The 22,333-nt window shown below is 36.7% G+C and overlaps 3 protein-coding genes and 1 long non-coding RNA gene across 4 annotated transcripts in view; 3 read left to right on the top strand and 1 right to left on the bottom strand.

The window, feature by feature from the left end:
* LOC139126974 (SID1 transmembrane family member 1-like) overlaps window positions 1-17,651 on the top strand; it is a 46,294-nt gene extending 28,643 nt beyond the window's left edge. The window contains exons 16-18 of the mRNA XM_070692892.1: window positions 16,122-16,239; window positions 16,941-17,077; window positions 17,496-17,651. Of these exons, the coding sequence (XP_070548993.1) occupies window positions 16,122-16,239; window positions 16,941-17,077; window positions 17,496-17,651 (411 nt within the window). The remainder of the gene's footprint in view (window positions 1-16,121; window positions 16,240-16,940; window positions 17,078-17,495) is intronic.
* Window positions 1,118-10,420, bottom strand: LOC139127058 (uncharacterized). The gene is made up of 6 exons (XR_011550913.1): window positions 10,244-10,420; window positions 8,656-8,738; window positions 8,156-8,216; window positions 7,390-7,472; window positions 6,888-6,946; window positions 1,118-4,200 (listed from the first exon to the last, which is right to left on the bottom strand). It is a non-coding gene; the product is annotated as an uncharacterized lncRNA (long non-coding RNA).
* On the top strand, window positions 10,590-13,931 carry LOC139127056 (uncharacterized). Its single transcript, XM_070692978.1, has 5 exons — window positions 10,590-10,887; window positions 11,360-11,424; window positions 11,991-12,079; window positions 12,371-12,480; window positions 13,180-13,931. The coding sequence occupies exons 1-5, from the start codon at window positions 10,672-10,674 to the stop codon at window positions 13,567-13,569; spliced, it is 870 nt and encodes a 289-aa protein (XP_070549079.1). The 5' UTR covers window positions 10,590-10,671; the 3' UTR covers window positions 13,570-13,931.
* A 1,227-nt stretch (window positions 17,652-18,878) lies between the features above and the next one.
* Window positions 18,879-21,918, top strand: LOC139127057 (SID1 transmembrane family member 1-like). Its single transcript, XM_070692979.1, has 5 exons — window positions 18,879-19,088; window positions 19,384-19,489; window positions 19,686-19,802; window positions 20,088-20,201; window positions 20,881-21,918. Exons 2-5 carry the CDS (start codon window positions 19,466-19,468, stop codon window positions 20,944-20,946), a joined length of 321 nt encoding a protein of 106 aa, XP_070549080.1. The 5' UTR covers window positions 18,879-19,088; window positions 19,384-19,465; the 3' UTR covers window positions 20,947-21,918.
* The last annotated feature ends 415 nt before the right edge of the window (window positions 21,919-22,333 follow it).

Below are 22,333 nucleotides of genomic sequence, written 5' to 3'. Positions count from 1 at the left end.
CATCCAAACATATCAAATCATAAAACAAGGAGTATATCAGGCAAATTATTGACAATTTACCCCCACAAAACATGTTATATCTGTATTTTATATATGTTTGATAATGTATTTAAATGTACTTCGCTCGAATAGGGAAGTAAAATGTGCATTTGTGTAAAAGAAATTTATTTCTGAATTTCATCTAAAAAGTTTGTTCACTATCCATGGTGTCTATGATGAAATTATGAATAGTTTTTCCAATACAAAAATAAGTAAATCTTTGCATTTGTGTAGTCTTGATTATTGATATTAATTTTCTTGATTAGACTAGAATGTTTACAAGTCTATGGTTGTGTAAGAAATTTGATTTTGGAATTTCAATGAAATGTCAATTCCCTATGCATGGCGGTCTATAATGTGTACATATTTTGTTGGTGATTTCCTATTCAGGAAAATTCACATGGACAATCAAGTTTTGGCCATAAAATCAGCTTCTGTCAAAAGTGACCCTCCCCCCAAGATAGGTTTATAAAAAGTGACCCTCCCCTTGGACTGTTTTCTATCCCCCTGTAATTACTGAAGGCTCCCTTACTATATATGTTCACCTACTAATATTTCCAAGGTCATAGGTTTTTACAAATGCTTCATCAAAGTCTTGTACAGCCACCTGGCACAATTTTTACTTGTGATTGACAAAACAATGCCTTCCAAATCCACCGACTGCTTGATTGAAATGCTTTCCTGTACTCAGTGTTCTCCCCAGAGCAATTATAGAGTGGTGCTGGCCTCCACTCTATAATATTTGGAATTATATGATTATGCAAATAGATGTCACTCTTTCAGAAAATCCTTTGGGGAGCTCTGGTACATCAATTTAATATTTTTGTTGACAACTGTAGAATACTTATTTTCACTTGCAACTAATTTTCACTTTTTTTGCTGGACTGTTTTTCTGCTCAAATAAAATTCCAATAAAAGTTATTATTTCATTCTTCACACATACACTGATAAGAAAGAGTGAAAATAAATTTTTTTCAGTGAACATAAATTCCAGTGAAAATAAAGTATTCTTTAGTATTTTGAGCTTAGTGGCTATGTTGGTTGTGAATACAGAAAACATGAAACAAAGTAATGTAGTGCAACATGGAGCAATTTATTTACAAAAAAGAAACTGCTGAATACATGAGCAGAGTTCACATTCCAATCAATGTTACATTGTAAAAATACACTATACATAAAGTTTCACTGGATAAGGAATAACACACATTATATTCTCTCGGTTTATAATATCAAATCCTGCTATGAATTTACTCTGAATCCTCTGAACTGGAATGAAGGATGCAGGGCCAGACATTTCAAATGCATTCTTACACCAAACCTCAATGGGGTCACCATAGTAATTTTTCTTATGGTGTGTCTGGAACCATTGCACTTTTGCTGAAATAAACAAATGTGGTTCCCCATTAATAGGTATACACTGTGCGAAATAGTACTCAACTATGCCTGGTCGAAGTGGGCCATTTAAGTCAATCTTGCCACCCAGTGTACACCATTGTGCCAAAATGTGTGAAGATCTTTTGTAACGTGAGTCTTCGGAACCTAGAATATTCTCAGCTACTTTAACTGCCACACATTTCTTAATATAACCACTGACAGTTTGCAAAACAGAATCTCCAATCATGACCTTATACATTTCTTTCAGATTGCTGACCCATGATGGTTCTAGGAAGTCCATGGAAATGGGCCCAACCATGTTGAATAAATGCACTGTTTTCAGCACATTTGACAGATTGAAATCAGTAAATCCCATTGACATTTTACCAAGCTGTATAAGTGCATCATCATTACTTCCTCTTTCTATACATGTATTTGACTCTGCAAAGGGGATTTCTTGACATGTTAGAGGAAAAAATGCATTGAAATCCTGGTAATCGACTGGTCTGGGCATACTATTTAACAGCTGTTCATTCATAAATTTACGCATTATTTGTATCTCAATAGATCTATGATTGGCACAATAATCCGAAAGTATTCCATTATACCGTTCGTATGGAAAGGTCCAGAAAGAATAGACCGGTCCGTAATCTAAAATGCAATCAGTCAAATGTGTGTGGTAGTGCATATTTGGTGTGACTTTTTCAGATCCATACAACTTCTCAAATTGGCGACAAAACTGCATCAGATAAGAATGACCTTTTCCAATGTTGCTTAAGGTTATCACAGGGGCACAGAGAAGGCGACAAGCTAACACAAAACAACGCCACATCTCCATATCTCTTCCGGATAAAATACCTTTCAGTGAAAAAATGGAAAAAATTGTGATCCAGTGTTTCCATTGGTCAGCAGTAAACCCACCAAAGTTTGTAGCAATTTTTAAAGGCATTCTTCCCATGTCTGATGGAACTCTTGTACTATCAACCTTTTGTTGGATGATTTCTAGTTGGGTTTTTGAAATTTTAGGTTTGTCGTTGTTAAGCCACACATTCTTCATTACGTGTTTCCCACTTCCCAGGAATAAATTATGAAGTGGGTCAATGACATGGAATCTAACACAATCAAAATAAACTAGCTTCATTAATGCAGTATAACGTACACCATACTCAGACACCAGTGAATCTCTATCTTTTTTAGACATTTGTTGATCAGTCTCTTCTGCTTGTTCACGGTGCCGTGCATTGTGTCTGCTGTTCACTGGGTCAAAACCACCATAGTTTATTTTTTCACCAAAGCTTCCAGTGATAAACCTCTTCTCACATTTGGAGCACCCCTTTCTTGCCATGTGCCCAACAAACCCACAGAGTTTCCTTGTTGCTGGAACATCAGATACAATATTTATGAGGGCAGCATAGAATTTACAAACCACTTTTTTCCCCTTCTCTATTATGGAACATGCTAAACCCTCATCCCATAATGATTTCAGTTCTTCAATGAAGGGCTCTAGAAATGGGTTAATATTCAGGGCAGGCTCCCGTGGACCAGGTATCAATCCAACAAGAATTACATTTTCTTTTTTATACCTTTCACAACGTGGTAAATTAAGGATGATCAAGTACAAGGCTCCCACACTATATGGAAGGTGCTTGAACGGACAAAACCAATCTAAGTTTAACTGCAAAGCATAATTATGTGGCACGCTTAAAAATGGCCTGCCATTCACGTTTTGAAATTCCTTCCAAATTCTTCCATCATAAACGTCAGACAACACACCTGATGATATTGTCCTATTACGCCACTGTTCACATTTTCCCGCAAAACCAATACGTTGGATTAGTTCTGACAAAGACTGTTGAATTGGTTTGTAACAATATACTTTGAACGGGTACAAACGCTTTTTGTTTCCTTTAACCTCAACTTCTTTCAACAAAGGTGCCCCACATGGTTGCCTGTGTTTTTTCTGCCTGTGAGCCGGAAACTCTTGAAATTTGCACTTCACAGGTATATTGTGACCACCAACTCTTTTGTAACAATCATCAAACTTGTAAATTGAATTACATTTTTGACAAACAACATATTTCATAAATTTGTCTTCATTTAACCCAATTATTTTTCTCAGTTTGTATAGACTGACAGGCAAAAGAACAGACAAGGCAGCCATGCAGGGGAACATTTGCCCTAGAAAATGAAAAAACCAATTCTGAAAAAACCAAGTATCAAGAACATACATGTTTCTGTCAAATTATGAAAGTACCAAAGGTATGACAAAAACAGACAGAACCAATTAGCTAGTGTCAATAACCTTGGATCCTCTGATTCTTCTGTTAATGCTGAAACAAATATATTGGATGAGTCTAACTGTTCAGTAAAATCCTCATTCAGTTCATTTTCATTTATAGTATCCCAGATCTCAAAATTACATTGATCACTTGTGAAGTCTGCTTCCTCTTCCACACTAGGTTCACAGAAGTATTGTTGATCTTCTTCGTCCAGTGTCTCTATAAAAGTGTTAATGTTCTCTTGTACAGATGAAGTTTCAGAGTTCTCTTCAGTGCCAGCATTCTCAAAATCATGCCTAAAGCTGTTGTGACCATCTTCATATTCGTTGATACCATGCAAAAGTTCATTTAGGTTTGGTAGATCATAATTTTCCTTTTTAATGTCACCAACTTTTCTCCAACTGTTGGAACTTTCATTGTAGTACAGACTGCGGTGCCGCTTGTAAACTTTTGAAACTAGCTCCTCGTCACAGTGAGGACATTGTTTTCTTTTTGTAGCCATTGATATCTGCATATGAAAACAAATCACATAGATGGTAAGCTTACATGACAGTAATGAATGTGAACTACAGTTTGTCAGCACTACATCAATAATACTACTTACGGTAATAGCAATACATTCATGTGTCTTCGCTACAAAAATGTGAAATTAAGAACAGACATTTCGTACTATCATAAGTAATTTTCCCAATGCAAAGACTTGAAATTAAAGTCAACTTATGTAATAAAATGCTACTGAACTGTGAACACAGAAAACTAAAGAAATACCGTCCATGACACAGTGTCTGCTCACATTAGATAAAAATGAGTAAATACCCAATTTTTAATTTGAAAACGTTTTTACATTTTAAGTTTGGCTACTTTCATTCCACAAATTTAGTAAGAAATTAATAAGAAGTACTGCAAAGTATACCAAAGTTATTCAAAATTTTACTTAATGTGAGATGAGTTAGCAAAGTATGCAGAGCAATTTCTGTGTAAACACTGGTCACAGCTGGCCTCCTGATTGAATAGTAACTATTGTTTTAACCCTTTGGGTGCTGTGATTTTTCCTGCCAAAATTTTAGTGCAACATGTTACTATTTTTTGTTATGCATTTTTCTGTGACAAAAACATGACATTGGCATTCAAAGGGTTGCTTGGTAACAAATGATCTATGCTAGTGACTGCACATACAAGATCCACTCTATCTATTAGGCCACAAAAATAGCATTTGTTTTTCCCAGCTCACATCATTTAGACCCGGCACGTAAACATTTTTTTTGCATCCCATGAGGAATACAATGAAAAAAAGCCAAAAATCACACACACACACAAAAATCTACCATGATATGATATGCGGTAAACATGGTAGACAATTTAAAGAAATGTAGGAATGCATAGTTTTCAGTTTTGATTGAGATATGGTGTTGTTTGAGGATCTTTGATGCTTATTTCCATACAAATACAAATACAAAGTCAAACCGCATGACTGTTGCTATACAAAAAATCTGAAGCAACACTCCTGTGCATTTATGTCTATGTCTATTCCTATGTTTTTTTCATGGTTTTTGCATATTTTATTTGAGTTGAAAAATAAAAAAGGGGAAAAAAAAAAAAAAAACATAGCATCAATTACACTTGGCTCAGACTTGATTCCATGTGGCAGGCCAGAGTGAGTATACTTAACTATGTTTACCCCTGGGAACAAGCATACCAAGTTTCAAAGCGATCGGACAAGTGATTTCAAAGAAAATGATTTTTTGACCAAAGATAAGAAAACTTGCCTCAAAAATACAAATATGAAAAAAATCACCCACAATGTGAAGATGCTCAACTAATGTTGCCTCTAGGTACATGCATACCAATTCTCAAAGCAATCACAAAACTTAATTCACAGAAAATGATTTGTAACCAAAAATAAGAAAAATGCCCAAAACATAACAAATATGAAAATTCCACCATAATTTAAGAAATCCTACAGAAGACAACATGGGATGAAAAGTTTCAAAGCATCAAACAAAAACTTTGGGAGAAAATGATTTTTGACCATAAATGGGAGAAATTACCCCGAAAATACATGCATGAAAATTTTACCACAATTTGAACAAATCTGACAGAGACAAACCCTAGGATCATGCATACTTCAACAGAATGTTACCTTTCTGCTAAGGACACCTCTCTATTAGGGACAGTTTATCTTTTCCAAAAGGTGTCTTTAATGGATAGGTTTTATATAAGGCATTGGTATTTCCTACTGTAAAATTTGTAAGTTACAATGATGCTATCTATGACACCCTAAAATCACATTTCAAAACACCCTGTGCATTTTGAGAAATACATTCTTGACCAATATGTCAAAAATTACCCAAAAATTGTAACACTGATCCTTTGGTCTTAAATTAAGAAATTAAAAGATAACAACCCTGCATATATCCACCCTAAATTTGAAAGTAATTGGGCTATTTGTTTCAGAGAAGAAGATTTTTCACCATACATGGAGAAAGTCACCCGGAAATAATTTATGATATCGCGACAAAATGCACGACACTGTATGAGGTCTACCAAAGGCACTTGAATACTAGTGTTCAATGTGATCAGAGCAGTGGTTTATGAGTTGATGATTTTTTACCATTTTCACATTCTTATGCTAATTTACAGATTCTCTGGAACATTGACAGGTACATTTGAAAAAAATACTATATGTAGCCCAGAATGCTACACACCAAATGCCAAGCTTAAATGTGCAGTGGTTTTGAAGTTGTTTTCAGTGGGTGGACACATGTACAAAAAAGATGAACAACGATGTTTACTATAAGCTCACATTGGCATACCAAATATGAGCTTAAAAAACATGCAGCAAGCCAGGTCAGCCATTAACAGTTCATTTAACCCTTTGAGCGCTGTAATATTCTCCCGCGAAAATTTTAATGCCAAATTTTACAAATTCTTATGAATTTTTCTATAGTTTTTGATAATTTTGGACCAAATGGACATCACATTTCATTTGCTACAGTTTTTTTCTCAAAATTTTGGCAAAAAATCTGAGAAAAATTGACTGGAGTTTATTTTATAAAGGGGACAAAAATAGACTTTGGCACTCAAAGGGTTAAGAATACACAAATTAGCATTTAATGTGAAGAGTATCCAACGGTTTGGTGTGGATGCCCGTACATACACACAGACAGAAGTCTTTGATCCCAAATACATACTCACCTATTTGATCACAATGAAAATCAGAGACAAGTCTTGAAGTTAACCAGAAAGCATCCAAACTGTGACAGAAGAAAAAAAAGAATATTAGTAGGAAATTAGCAGTGTAAAATATGCCATACTGCATCGTGAGTACAAGAAGCTGAGAAATCAAACTGTAAACCCATAGCATCAAATGCATGACTGACAAAATAGCTTTCTGAGCAATGAAACTTCAGTGGGTGGGAGAAATTTCTTTCAGATATTCACATTCTCTCTAATAGGCAGCTGTAATTAGAAAAAGTGGGCTATAAATTTTAGAGTTCTTCATGTTGTTAGCACAATCAAAGTTTATAACTCCAACACAGATAACATGAATGATCAAACCAATCGGCCCAAATCAGTATGAACTGGTGTGAATAAAAGAATCAGAAATGAATGTTGCACCACTAAAAATGTGCTGTGTTATTTGTTGTCTTTATTTATCCTATTGTAAACAGTTGGTAAATAAGAACATGATACTCACCTATTTTATCACAACATGGATGTAAAAAATCATGATCACAATCAGAGAGAGGTGTTGGAGCTCCCCAGAATGCCATCAGACTTCTGACGAGAGATAAAAGAGAATACTTTTGTATCATTTGTATACTTTTCTCACTAGCTTGAAAATTTTGTGTGAAAAAATTAGCCAGAGGAAAAAGTTGTGAGTTTCCTCCATGAACAGGGGACAGACAGAATTGTTTGTATTTTTTCTTAGGTTTTTCATCTCAGGAATGAGCCACATCTAAATTCCAAGCTGCACAATACATTGTGGCTTTTTCTTGATAAAGAGGCAGTGTGGATGCAGACTATACCTATTTACATAATCTTCCCTTTGAGTTTTTTGTGTGACTTATTGACATTTGCAGTGACAAGCCCAAGACAAACTGTGAAATACCATAGGAAGTAAACCACCTCCCTGTTGGGAGCCGGTTGCCAAAGAGCAATGTGTGAACTGATAAAAAAATTAAACCTTTGCAGCTTTGTACATCTGTTTTTGTTTCACCTTTGATCTTACAATATGATTCAATGAATGCATTTGTTCAACATTTTAGAGGACAGTAACTGATCATTGTATAGTCACACATGAAGATTTAAAGTATTTCATAAAATGTCTTTCATTACACTGAGATCACAAATACTACCGGCACTAGTTTCAAATTATTTCACCAAAGTTAACAAAATGTTGTTCATGTGGATGGCCATACATACACACAGACAAAAGTTGTTGATCCCAAGTAGATACTCACCCATTTGATCACAAAATGAAAATCAGAGACAAGTCTTGAAGTTCACCAGAAAGCATCCAAACTGTGACAGAAGAAAAAAAAATATTAGTAGGAAATTAGCAGTGTAAAATATGCCATACTGCATCGTGAGTACAAGAAGCTGAGAAATCAAACTGTAAACCCATAGCATCAAATGCATGACTGACAAAATAGCTTTCTGAGCAATGAAACTTCAGTGGGTGGGAGAAATTTCTTTCGGGTATTGACATTCACTCTAATAGGCAGCTGTAATTAGATTAAGTGAAGTTTTATAGTTGGTTCAATGAATTTATTAATTGTCAGCACAGCAAAGTTTTGAACTCCAACTTTAACCTCCTTCATCCAGTGGACTCCAATCTGCTTGTAGTTGTGTATGTAAGAGAATCAGAAGTGGATGTTGCACTCCTAAAAATTTGCTATGTTATTTGTTGTCTTTATTTATCCTATTGTAAACAGTTGGTAAATAAGAACATGATACTCACCTATTTTATCACAACATGGATGTAAAAAATCATGATCACAATCAGAGAGAGGTGTTGGAGCTCCCCAGAATGCCATCAGACTTCTGACGAGAGATAAAAGAGAATACTTTTATATCATTTGTATACTTTTCTCACTAGCTTGAAAATTTTGTGTGAAAAAATTAGCCAGAGGAAAAAGTTGTGAGTTTCCTCCATGAACAGGGGACAGTCAGAGTTGTTTGCATTTTTTAGATTTTACATCTTGTCGAGAATGAGCCACATGTAAATTCCAAGGTGCATATACAGATTTGTGGCCTTTTGATACAGTGGTAGTGTGAATGTAGACTATACCTATTTACATAATCTTCCCTTAGAGTTTTTTTGTGTGTGACTTATTGACATTTGCAGTGACAAGCCCAAGACAAACTGTGAAATCTAATAGGAAGTAAACCATCTCCCTTGTCGCGAGACAGTTGCCAAACAACTGAAACTTGAAAGAGTAATGTGTGAACTGATAAAAAATCACACCATTGCAGCTTTGGGCATCTACCTTCGTTTGTTTTACCTTCGAATATGATCTAATGAATGGTTTTGTTCAACACTTTGCGGTTACGGTAAAAACAAATGTTGCCGGTTGTCATTACTTTACAAGCAAGTCATGATGGTAACTTTCTTCGCTACGTAAAATGCTGTTTTTCCTGTTTAATATGTACGTTCTCCTTACCATATGGATGAGCACTTGCGGAAGTTTGGGCGTATTCTAGCACTTTGAAGCTCGTAGCACCAGACTATTTGCATTTTTTGGTAGTTTTGTTTCATTTTGGGCAATGGGCAATTTCTTATCGTTTAGAATTTTGTATGCAAGTAGTGCTACTACCCAACATAAAAAAAAAACTTGACATAAAGAATGGTTGCTAGACGTTTCGGCACCAAGTCATACCGGCCCACAAATTTGCAATCCCAAGACGTTTCGGCACAGCGACCCCAGACATTATGGTACCGCTGTATTTACTGAGATCATGGTAACGATAAGAAAAAAAATCTTCATATAATTTTCAAAATCTGTGACACAAGTTTACCGATAGCAATAGCCAGCATCACGGCAAAAGTTTGAAAGCGGTGCCGAAACGGTATGGCCTACGTCACGCAAAATCCACGTACTAAAGAATCGACACGCAAAACACAAAACTACGAGAAGATTTGTAGTAGGGTTGTGGACTACAGGGCGCTCGATGCCATGGGCATCGGGCTACTGTTAAAACGTCGTCCCACGTTCCGCAAATACAATGAACTAGATAATGAACAATGAATTATCTATAAGATAATGCTAGCCCTGCGTACAGATATGTGTGTTCCTGGCGTTATACGGCATGTAACGCCACAGGTTACCGTAATGTTGCTTGGATAGTCGTTCGAGGCGGGCGGCCGCAGGTCGCCGTTTACTTGGAAAAAATTGAAGTAAACGGCGACCTGCGGCCGCCCGCCTCGAACGACTATCCAAGCAACATTACGATAACCTGTGTGTAACGCCAGGAACACACAGATCTGTACGCGGGGCTAAGATAATGCAAGGTTTGAACTCCAGTCCCACCCAGATATTTTTACTCACCTCGTGCACCTATACCGCGCAATCCGTAACAAGTTTTAGTAGGTGGAAGCCAGTATACATGGACGATACTTGCTGAGTGCTTGCCACTTGTCGTCTGGTTGACACCGGAAGTCGTTGCCACAGCTGCTACATCCTCGATCACTACTACCAACAAGCACTTCGAAGTTTATACTGTGTTTAAATTCATATGCCTTACAGCATTATCATTATTCAATCATTTTATCCTAAAATTACTCAATTATTGAAAGTTACAACATTTCAAAAGTAGATTTAGACATATGTATAGACATATGTAATCATATTACTAAATCTCTCTTGTACGAGGACATACCCAGAAGCCAATGCGCGCTTTACTGTATAAATAGAGGTCCGAAGATGCGGTAAATACAAAATTTCGTAGCCTGCCAGATCATCTTACAGCCTCGAAAATGTCATCGCCATCTCAAGATCCAAACGAATGCGAGCGGACGCCATCACCGAGTCCCCATCGTGACCAAGACGAGCCTGTTACCATTACGAGGAGCGAACTTCAGCGACTGCTTAGAAACCAGGAGGAAATGTTGAAAAAACAACACCAGCTCGAGGAACAACTCGCCAACGAGATCCGCACGAAGAAAAAGATAAGACCCTCGGTCAAAGTGAAGGTATTTTAATTGTTATTTTTGCTACCAATTTTTGTCACAGAACAAGGGTCGTAATATTAGGCATTGCATTTGTCCGATGCGTATTGTACCGAACCACCAGTGATGCCACCATTCTTAAATTCATTGCCGTACATTTTTCATTCGCTGGCGTTTCATTTGCACCGAAGAACTAGTAGTGTTTTGATTGGCTTTTAAAGTTACTATTCCAAAGCGCGTCTTTTTCCCTTTATTTCAGTTTTACTAATACTCTTGACAAAAAAAGACATATCGCCTGTGTCTGTAAACATATGCGAGAACCTTGTTTCGTTTTCATCTTGGCTCCGTTACATTTGCATTTGGGATATGACGAGTGATTTTCTTTGCATCAGGGCAGTCAACTTCTCGGCTTGAAGAACCATGACTTAATGCTAGTTTTTTACCAATGTGTGTGTTGCATTAACATAGGTGTTTGTTTTTTGTTCTTATTTTGCAGAGTACGGTTCGTTCAGTGTACAATGGACTTGCAGAGAATGGTCATGAGTGGGACACTAGCAAGCCGTAAGTATACCATTTGGCAGTCAAAGGTGTCTGAACCAGGTGTCTGTTATTTATTTAGGGACTAATCCTAAGTCTATCTGTTCTATTGAGCCACGCAACAAGTGTTTACTCTTATTTATCAGGAATTTTAAGCCTTGTAGTTTATTTGTTCTACCTAGACAATAGCCTCTATTGTCTTTGGTTCTATTGAACCATGCAACAGGTTAATTATTGTTGTTTATCAGGAACTCTAAGCCTTGCAGTATAGTTTGTTCCAACTTTATGCTAATGAAACTTAAGTGATTCACAAGTAGTGACTCATATTGTTTTGATGTATCTTTCTTTGGTGTTCTTGGCCTTTGTTGTATAGTTTATAAACTTCTTATTGCAATAGCCATGGTCCTTGATGTTATAGCAATACAACTAATACACTTTGCACATTTCCATAGCAAAACTAAGCACCACCCTCTAAAGGTTGCCGGTGCACAAGGGCATAAATACATGCTGACGGAGTTGCCTGCTCAGCTCGGAAATTGTTTTTTAAAATCAGCATATCACATTTTCTGTCAAATATTTATATCTTTTAGATTTGGACATCAAGTAAATAAAGATGTAAATGATGAGATAAAAAAGGGCGTGAAGAATCAGCTAAGTGAAGAAGAAGCAGTTATTCAAGGTGAGAAACAAATCTTAATTTTTTTACACCATCCTACCATTTCTCATATAATCTGCAGATTGGATGCAGAGGAAAGTACTTACGATCATCTAGTTAGCAAAAGAAAATTGTCAGTAACCTTCACAAAAAATGCAAATTACAGTTTTGTTAAAAGACATTTCCAGCTATAAACAGTGTGTCTTTGACCAAAAGACTTTCATCCATCTTTCAGTGCTCCTTTCTTGCCAAAAGTTGACCACCTCAGCCAATTTTTATAATGTACTAATTTTTTAAGTATATTTTCTTTTTCAGTTGCCATGAAAACTTACTTTTTTACAAAAAGAAAAGAAAAGAAGAGAGCAAATTCGGGCAAAACAAAGATATTTAGACAGAAACAAGCCAGAAGACAAAGAAAACAGCAGGTAATTGCATTGTGTCTAGTCGTTCTTTGTCTTGTGCTTGGTAAAATCCCTTTAGGTCACGTTTGTACATTTTCAGCTCACATTTGGTATACAAATCTAAACATATAATGTATATTTGGGTAAAGCATAGTATGTATGTCTGCCAACTGCAAAAACATGGGAACCACTGCAGATTTCAACACGATATTTGGTGTGCAGATGGGATTGTGTCCAAATTAAGTTATTGCAAAAAATGAGCTTTAAAATATGTGAGAATGTTGTGGTGTAGAGTTGTTTTCTGATGTATCTGGCAGGCAAATTCTGTGTGAGGGCGTTGTTTATGTATTATTAGTCAGGTTAGAAGATGGCTGCAGTATATTATGTTTATGCAATGAAATGTCCAACAATGAGACAAAGCTTCAGAGATTTGTTCTACATTCCCTGAACTCTGATATATTGGAGGAAATTACTTTTGTATCTTGCCCTACTGAGAGTGCCATCATAAGGGAAGTAGCCATGGAATATTTTTCTCAGAACATTCCAAAATCATCTGTTGGTTTTAAATTTTGACCAGTTAGCAAAATTACCTATTGCAGCAATTGGGGGTTGTGTTTGTCAAAAAATTGCTACCATGAAATTGTAATATCAATTGCTTTCAAAGTATCAGTGTTATGTTATTCTATTGTTAATTTGGCGTTTATTATATATTTATTCATTTAGAAATTAGCAAGACGGAAGGACGTCCTTGAAAAGTCGACTTCAATAGAGTCAACAAGGAAAGCGGAGCTAAAGGAGGTCCTACAGACCGCATACATCTCAAGTGAGGATACAGACACAGCAGATGATTTTGATCTCTCGTCCGATGATGACTTGTTGGTGAGTGAGAGACGACGTTCCAAGCCACTCAGAAAACGTCCTCTTCTTTGGCGGTCAAAAACATTAAATGAAGCATTTGCCATGCTCGACCAACGCCATGCTAAAAAATTAAAGAAAATGGGGGGTTGCTTTATTCATGAGAGAAGAGAGGGGGCACCTTCAGATAGGCCATCGCCTGAAGATGCTCCCTCATGGGCTATCAAATATTCTATTCTTGACAAGACACAAAATTAATTCTGAGTGGCTTGGAACTGTGCTCATCGTTCATCAACAAATCATCATCAGTTGAGAGATTGCTGTCATTTTGAGGATCTAACATTTTTTAACCACTGTAATTTTGTAAATATTTATTTAATTTGGGATGTTTTCATCAGAACTTTTGCTGCAATTATCATTTTAATTAACAATTTTGTATTACTAATTTATTTTGGATATTTTCTTTATGAAAACTCTTGCTGCCATTTTCAGTTTCTTTGATTTATTAGCCTATTTGATGTTCTATGCTTAAATTATTTTTGATGATGTTTTCTTTGAGACAACTTTTTGCTGCCATTTTATGTTTAATGTTATTTACAAGCTACTTTCACTCATCTCACTTGAATATACTCTTTTGATTCTGAAATAAACTAATATATTCATAATGTACATTCGATTATTTTTGTATTTTGTATGTGTTAACAATGTTGCAATTGCAGATGTGTGTGTATGATGAAATGTTAAACATGTGTGCCCACCTTTGCCCAAATTTTTGACCTGGTTGTACATGTTGTAAAATCCAATCCTTGTGCCACGGTGAAATATCCCCAAGTTGGACTTCATTTGTATAGTTGAATAGAGGAGAGTTTTATTGCCACCTTTGCCCAAATTAAGACCTGGTTGTACATTTGGTAAAATCCAATCCTTGTGCCATGGTAAAATATCCCCATGTTTTGAAGTCATTTGAATAGGTGAACACAGGAGTGTTTTATGCCCACTTTTGCCCACATTTATGACTGGTTGAATTTTGGTCAAATCGAATCCTTGTCCCATGGTAAAATATCCCTTAGTTTTGACGTCATTTGTATAGGTGCACACAGGAGTGTTTTATGCCCACGTTTGTCCAAATTTATGACCTGGCTATATATTTGGTCAAATTTAATCCTTGTACCATGGTAAAACATTTCCAAGTTTTGACGTCATTCGTATAGGTGAACACAGGAGCGTTTTATGCCCACCTTTGCCCAAATGTTTGACCTGGTTGTATATTTGGTCAAATCCAATCCTTGTACCATGATAAAATATCCCTAAGTTTTGACGTCATTTGAATAGCTGTACACAGGAGCGTTTTATGCCCACCTTTGCCTACATTTATGACCTGGTTGTACATTTGGTCAAATCCAATCCTTGTGCCATAGTAAAATATCCCTAACTTTTGACGTCAAACGTATAGGTAAACACAGGAGGGTTGTATACCCACCTTTGCCCAAATGTTTGACCTGGTTGTATATTTGGTCAAATTTAATCCTTGTGCCATGATAAAATATCCCTAAGTTTTGACGTCATTTGAATAGGTGTACACAGGAGCGTTTTACACCCACGTTTGTCCAAATTTATGACCTGGCTGTACATTTGGTAAAATCCAATCCTTGTACCATGGTAAAATATCCCCAAGTTTTGACGTCATTTATATAGGTGAACACAGGAGGGTTGTATGCCCACCTTTGTCCAAATTTATGACCTGGTTGTATATTTGGAAAAATCTAATCCTTTTACCGTGGTAAAATATCCCCAAATTTTGATGTCAATTGAATAGGTGTACACAGGAGCGTTTTATGCCCACCTTTATGACCTGGTTGTACATTTGGTCAAATCCAATCCTTGTGCCATAGTAAAATATCCCTAACTTTTGACGTCATTAGTATAGGTGCACACAGGAGCGTTTTATGCCCACCTTTTTGACTGGTTGTACATTTGGTCAAATCCAATCCTTGTGCCATGTTAAACTATCCCCAAATTTTGACGTCATTTGTATAGGTAAACACAGGAGGGTTGTATGCCCACCTTTGTCCAAATTTACGACCTGGTTGTACATTTGGTAAAACCCAATCCTTGTGCCATGGTGAAATATCCCCAAATTTTGACGTCATTTGAATAGGTGAACACAGGAGGGTTTTACGCCCACCTTTGCCCAAATTTATGACCTGGTTGTACATTTGGTAAAATCCAATCCTTGTGCCATGGTAAAATATCCCCAAATTTTGACGTCATTTGTATAGGTGAACACAGGAGGGTTGTATGACCTCTTTTGTACCCTGTGGGCATCAGTTTACACCTGCTGCTTTACGCGTTGGCATTTTGTAGATATATTTCTGCCATTTACCTAAGTGTATTTACCATCAGGATACAACTTTGTTTGTTAAATAGTTTGCCTCAGTGTAAATGTTGGAATCATGCTTCACTTTAGAGAGGGGTAAAAGCAGCAAATAAATAAGATAAATGTTCACATTTTCATTCATCTTGTAAGAGGCATGAAACATGGTACTTATGTCTGATGTGTACACCCCTGTGAAAGGAGTGTAAAACATCTAACTGTGAACAGTGATAAAGGAGGTATTATGTGGTCAAACATCCCACTTCACCTTACTTTGCCAGGTACTTTACCTACCCTGGCAAATTCCCTTTTTGGTACAGTGTACTGTGTCATTGGGAGCAAACAGGGACCTCATATTCCTTCTACACAAGAGCGTCATTTTAGTTACCCACGTGACAATTAATAATATGAACATTATGGACTGTTTCAATCACAGGAATTCGGTCTGCCAAGATATTTTGGCATATTTTACGCCATTGGTATCGCCTTGATCATGGAGGGGATTCACAGTGCCTGCTATCATGTGTGTCCAACTCATGGAAATTTCCAGTTTGGTAAGCGCATTTATATTACACTTAGGACCTAAAGACTGTAAAAGGAAAATGTTTTAAAGTGATTTTGGCTTGAAGATGCAGTCTAGGAAAGTCCCCTGTCATTCATCCTTCCATATGGCTAGCTTGATCAAAGTTAAATGTTCTGAACGTAGCACAAACGCGAAATTTTTCTTTATTATTTTCGTGTACAGAATGTACACCTTCACACAATAGTAATATTATGATTAATAACATTTAAAGTAAATTATCGTATGTATTCGTTTGTGTAAGCTGTATTCTTAGTGGACGATATTCCATCAATGGTGAATTCTTATTTGTTCATTTCAAAATATCGAATTGCCATGAGTGAATGTACATTTTTAACCATCGACCATCGCATAAAAATGCAAAGTTTGCCTGTGCTACTGAGGTGAAGATGTCAAGAGCAACAATGGCAGGTAAAAACAGCCATATCATATCAGTAGTATACACAAATTTTCGTCATAGTTGCTAATCAAATCAAAATAACAAAGGTTAAAATTTATGTACCTGTGCATACCTAAAGCAGAAATTTGTTTGTCTGTGTATTCTTACGCATATCCTTCAATAGGTTCGGTTATTTTCAATTGTACTTGAGCTTTTTACGCCGATTCATGCGGTAATAAAGATGAAACATGCTTCGTAAGATAACACAGGAAATATATCTTTTTTACTGACGCTAGATACATCCTATATGTACATTATGGTGAGTCTAAGTATGTTGAAGTTATACCAGGGAAGGCATCCAGATGGCACGTCATCTTCACACGTTAGCTACATATGCCTCGCTCTTGTCATATTCGTGACTGTCATTGGAGTGGTAGGTTTTTTCCGTTATTTCGTGTTTGTCGTACGTTTGCGTGCCAAGTGCCGTTCCGATGTGCTTTGTCTTACTCTAAAACAAGATTATTATGGAATCTGGCCGATTCAAATCGTACTAACCTTCGAACAATTCATTCGAAAGGGAATACTACTAAAGTTTCACAAAATGGCGGCAAAATGTCACTACTGTTGTCTACAAAAATTTCTACCGACAATAAAAGTCCAACCTGAGAGAACATTAAAATGTAGGTGTGTGCGTTACTGAGTTGTACATTTTCGTCAAATCCCACAGATAAAATGTCGCATATTTGTTGTAGATAAGGTATATCTTATCTGATTCAAGTTGAGAATATAACAATATTTTCTAAAAGAATAAATTCTGCAATGTTTGCAAAATATGAAACTATTACTTTCAGGTCTTTGAGACTGTCTGGTTCTGGGTGATCTTCACTCTATTACATATGTTGATGACCTTTGTACTGTCTGTCCAGATTTATTATGTGAAGAAGACCAGCCATGGTGAGTCAAAAGTCCCTTTTGTAGCGAGTAGCTTTAGCGAATACAAACAATGAGGAAAATTGACAGCTTAATTCTCCACGAAGTAAAATGCTTATAGGCACTCATTGCATTTCCATTAGATTTTGCATATAAACTGCTTAACAAAATGCTATGAGTACAATACTATTTTACACATGTGTTCTAGAAAGCAAAGGTATTACATCTTAATCTCCCTGACGATTGTTCAAATCACAAGCTGTAATCTTGAAAGCTCAATGCATTAATGCATTAAGCGGAGTGATATGCCGTGGTTTCTGATGTCAAATGAGCCGTTTGTGTTGATTATCGTACTCAGTGAGCACATGCGCAAACATGGGATACCCTTAACTCATCTTTACACAGGCAAGTTGAAAGAATCATCATCACAGGAATGCAGCAAGCCAAGTTATCCGGTAAGTAATTAGTCACGCTGCAAAGATTCCACAGATACAAATTACATCATCTCCAGCAATTACAGACAAGTTACGTAGCAATTCTCAATTTTGTCCAAGAGGACCGCAGCGCAGTGGAGAGAAGCGCCCCAAATGTGCAAGGAACAAGTCTATCTCAAACTCTTGCTATGTTGAGAAGTCGACTTTTTATCCACGATGAAGTTCATTATCATGTAGTTTTTCAGAACCAGCACAGCACAGCACAAGATAAATGCTAGTTAAGGTAGCGAACTCCACCAACGGAATAATTACACTAATGGTCTTCGAAGGAGTTGATTCATGACACTCAAATAACAATTGTTATGAAATTTCTTTCCGTTGGCATTTGATCTATTCATATAACCATTCCTTGCCATACAAGCAAAATGAGGTTATTCACGAAAATACGTAGTTTATGTCCTATTACATCGTACAGCGAACGTATTGTCCAAGCCGAGCATTGTCAAGAAAATACAAAAGAGTAGGATGTACGAGGACATCAATTTCAGTATTTTGTGAACAGTATCATAATACACCTAATCTAGATGACCTTTACAAGTTAAGACCAAAGAATTGCGATTTTAGAATACCCTATATTGAACTCTTCATCGCACGATCGCATGCAAACAGGGTCCAGTTTTCCCGCTAAGCGCTGAAAACGAAAAGTCCTCTTTCAGGGTAACTGTAACTTCCGCCGTCGTTTTAGAGAGAATCATAGTGGCAATTTTTTTAAAATAAAATTGGCCATTTCATGACAGGCGTAAGCAAAGTGCACCTGAAGGTCAATGCCTTTTTGAAGTGCACTCAGCAATAACGATAAGATTTCCTGTACGTACATCATAGCATAATTCTTACCAAGGAATCGATAACCCTTAAACTTGCGTTCTAGCCAGTGTGTTTCCTTAATTTCTTTGTACGGTTTACATCACTCGATAGCTCTTTTGGCTTAGTGTTTATGATTGTCTCATAAGAATTATGTTTGTTTTGTTTTAAGGCTCGGATTGTACTGCTTGTGGTCGGAAATATAATCAATTTGTCATTGTAAGTTTTAAAGTAATTTTTTACGAAATTGTATGGTGAACTGGAAAATGGTACGTATTGATGCGTTAGCGGAAAGGGGCACTCCATGAAAGTGATTTGCAAACATCGTATCCGCAGATCACAATCGTCCGGTTTGAAAGCCGAAGTGGCATTAACCAAAAAAAGACCCGCATTATTCGATAAGCCCACGTGGGCTTTGATAAGCTTTGATAAGCTCACATAAGCATACTAACAATACGCAAACTATCATTTGAACATAGTAAATGACTTTCTCCTCATCTTCTGCCTGTTTCAGTGCATTGTACGGCGCAATCACACAACCAAGAAATTTTGCATCACATCTGCTGTACGTCTTCCTGGCTAATTCCGCGTGGTACATGGTATATTATATTACTATGAAGGTAAATGACATATTTATCTTACTTTGGTCAATATTTGTGATATTGATGTAACTATATTGCAATTTTAAGCACGTGATCAGAAAGAATTACCAATGACACGTAAGGTGACATGGACTGCAGGTACCAAAAATTTACTTATGCATGACATTCTTTCGCAGCCCAATGAAACTCATTACTGTTTTGATTTTCATTTTAGTGCATATGGGGCGAGAGAATTTTTCCAAAGGCTCCGCGAGCTGTCGTGTTCCTCGTTTTGAACGCTGTCTGGGGGCCAGCATTGTACTTCTTCGTTCAAGGGTTAGCCCAGTGGGACGTAAGTATAAATTATGCATGTGTGTGTGCGTGCTGAGTGTATAGTGTACAACGTTGGCCCTGGTAGAATTGTAGCACAATTACGTGTAGTGTATGTACTGTGTACATCACATATGTTACAAGCAGTTTAATAGACGCCTGGTGAAGGTATACATACGTGCTTGTGCTGTTTGTTTACATGACCTTATTATCACCATAAAATTTATTCTGTATTTCAAGTACATGTACTTGTTTTGGGGGCATGATTTTTGCAGTCAATAAATGTGGGTTTTTTTCATTTCTGCAGAAAACCCCGGCAGAATCACGTGAAGGAAATCGTGAGTGCCTTCTGTTTGATTTCTACGACGATCACGATGTATGGCACATGTTGTCAGCCTGTGGCCTGTTTTTCACATTCATGGTAAGGTTATACTATGAAACCTTGTTGATTTTTCTTTAACCGTATCGCAACTTTTGCAAACGAAAACCAATGTTCATGTTACGAACAATACCTGCAAATGTCATAGTTAACAGCATATTCATTTCATTTGCGTTGCCTGCCTTGTGTTTACGAGGATTTATGGATAAATTTATGTCTTCAATGTGATTGCTAAAATAGGTTTCTTTCCGCCCTTTCCCAAACTACATTGAAAAGATGACATCAAGAATATGAACAGTAACAAAGTTCTTGCCTAATCTAACACATCAGGACGAATCGTTTTTGTGTATTCACGTGTCAAATTTTGTGAATAAATACTCGCACGCATGGGTCCGCGTTTGCGTATAGATAGTTAGGTACTAGACAGACAGACAGACGGACAGACAGACAGACAGACAGATAGATAGATAGATAGATAGATAGATAGATATATAGATAGATAGATAGACAGACAGACAGACAGACAGACATACATACATACATACATACATACATACATACATACATACATACATACATACATACATACATACATAGCTGTCCATGTATCAGTCTGACTGATCAGTTACACCGTATCGTCAGTATTATCGTTAATCACCATGAAATGTATAATTATGCTTATAAACACACTGGCTTAAACATTCTTTATGGTTCTCCCCAGACATTGTTGACTCTTGATGATGATATCGATTACAACAAACCAAGAGGCGAAATACCGGCTTTCTAGATTCAGCCTGAAGTATGAATGTGCAATGCAGATGAGGATCGGTTCATATTCAATTCTACAAATGCTTCGCAGGTTTTAGCAGTCCAACATATAACCAACCCTACATAAGCATATTAGTCACTGAAGCAGCAATACATGAAATAGGTACCACCAGCTTTAGCTCTAGTGATTTTAAAGAATATACAACTTTAGAAATCTGTAAGCGATACTTGATTTTTTGATATTACTCCAACGTTTTGTGAACAACTAACCAGTACAGTTTGCTGCCTTTAAGGGTTATTTGAACAAGGTGCCCTTTGTTTGCAATATATCAGATGTCAAACCGATCTAAAATGTTTTGAATTCACCCATGAATTTTATCAGTTGCTCAATGTAATACATGCATAAAACATTGTGTGAAGTTATAGTATTGCAATTGCCTTGTTGGTAGTTTGACATCATTTACTCAGACTCAAGAGAATTTTGATAGTGTTTTTTTAAATAAACATTGCAGACAGGCTGACTATACGCCTTAATGAAGATGGTGTAACTTGAGTACAAGATTATGACATTGTATTTTAAAGCGAGGCTATGACTTAATTTTCAGACTTTGTGTTTCGTATAACAGTTTTTCCTACTTTTCATTTATAATAGTCATTCTATCATAGCGGACCATTAGGGCCTTTTCAATCCTTTGTTAGTTTTTCTGTGCGACCTTTATTTGATGATTTAACCTTTCCGTTAATTTGTAACGTTTTTCGCCGGGTATTCTCTTCAGGGTATAACTCGATATCTTTATTTGTAGTATTATTTTGTAGTGTGTCTTTAGTTCGTTTGCGTTTGCAATGCCAGATTCCGTCCGCACATGCGTTTTATCCCGACCATTCGTCGCAGCCGTAAAACGTTTTTCTTTTACGTTGATCCTAAATACTCATCAACACATTCATCACTGAAGACACAAAAACTTGATTCTTTATTCAAATAAAACGTATCTGCACCAGATCAGACACTTTCTTTATTTCCCTCCTTGGAAAATCGTGTCTCAACTTAGATAACAGCACATATTCTGTTGCTAATCTGATGTATGAAGAGATCGAGAGAGAGAGAGAGAGAGAGAGAGAGAGAGAGAGAGAGAGAGAGAGAGAGAGAGAGAGAGAGAGAGAGAGAGAGAGAGAGTTGTGAAGTACACATAGAGTATTGGTCCCTCGGAAGAAACACACATTTATATATAAGTCACGGGGGAAAACAAAGAGAGAATTTTTGGCGCTGGTGAAAAGTCTACAAGATATTCTGACATCAAAATAGGTGTTAATTTACTGTGACAAGTTACCTGCTTGTTTGCCTAACACGGCTGTTGCGTTCGTCTCATCATCGTGAATCCGCTGAATATTTCCGATGTAGTTGGCAG

This window comes from Ptychodera flava, unplaced genomic scaffold (genome assembly GCF_041260155.1).
Source record: "Ptychodera flava strain L36383 unplaced genomic scaffold, AS_Pfla_20210202 Scaffold_28__1_contigs__length_4768798_pilon, whole genome shotgun sequence".
NCBI classification, from domain to species: domain Eukaryota; kingdom Metazoa; phylum Hemichordata; class Enteropneusta; family Ptychoderidae; genus Ptychodera; species Ptychodera flava.
This window is presented reverse-complemented; position numbering and strand designations above follow the sequence as displayed.

Bases quoted from the DNA above. Each gene is read 5' to 3' on its own strand.
- LOC139127056 (XM_070692978.1), top strand. From the start codon at position 10,672: ATGTCATCGCCATCTCAAGATCCAAACGAATGCGAGCGGACGCCATCA. The intron at 10,888-11,359 runs GTATTTTAATTG...CTTATTTTGCAG, and splicing joins GACCCTCGGTCAAAGTGAAG to AGTACGGTTCGTTCAGTGTA. The intron at 12,080-12,370 runs GTGAGAAACAAA...TTTCTTTTTCAG, and splicing joins AGAAGAAGCAGTTATTCAAG to TTGCCATGAAAACTTACTTT.
- LOC139127057 (XM_070692979.1), top strand. From the start codon at position 19,466: ATGGTATATTATATTACTATGAAG. The intron at 19,803-20,087 runs GTAAGTATAAAT...TCATTTCTGCAG, and splicing joins AAGGGTTAGCCCAGTGGGAC to AAAACCCCGGCAGAATCACG. The intron at 20,202-20,880 runs GTAAGGTTATAC...GGTTCTCCCCAG, and splicing joins GCCTGTTTTTCACATTCATG to ACATTGTTGACTCTTGATGA.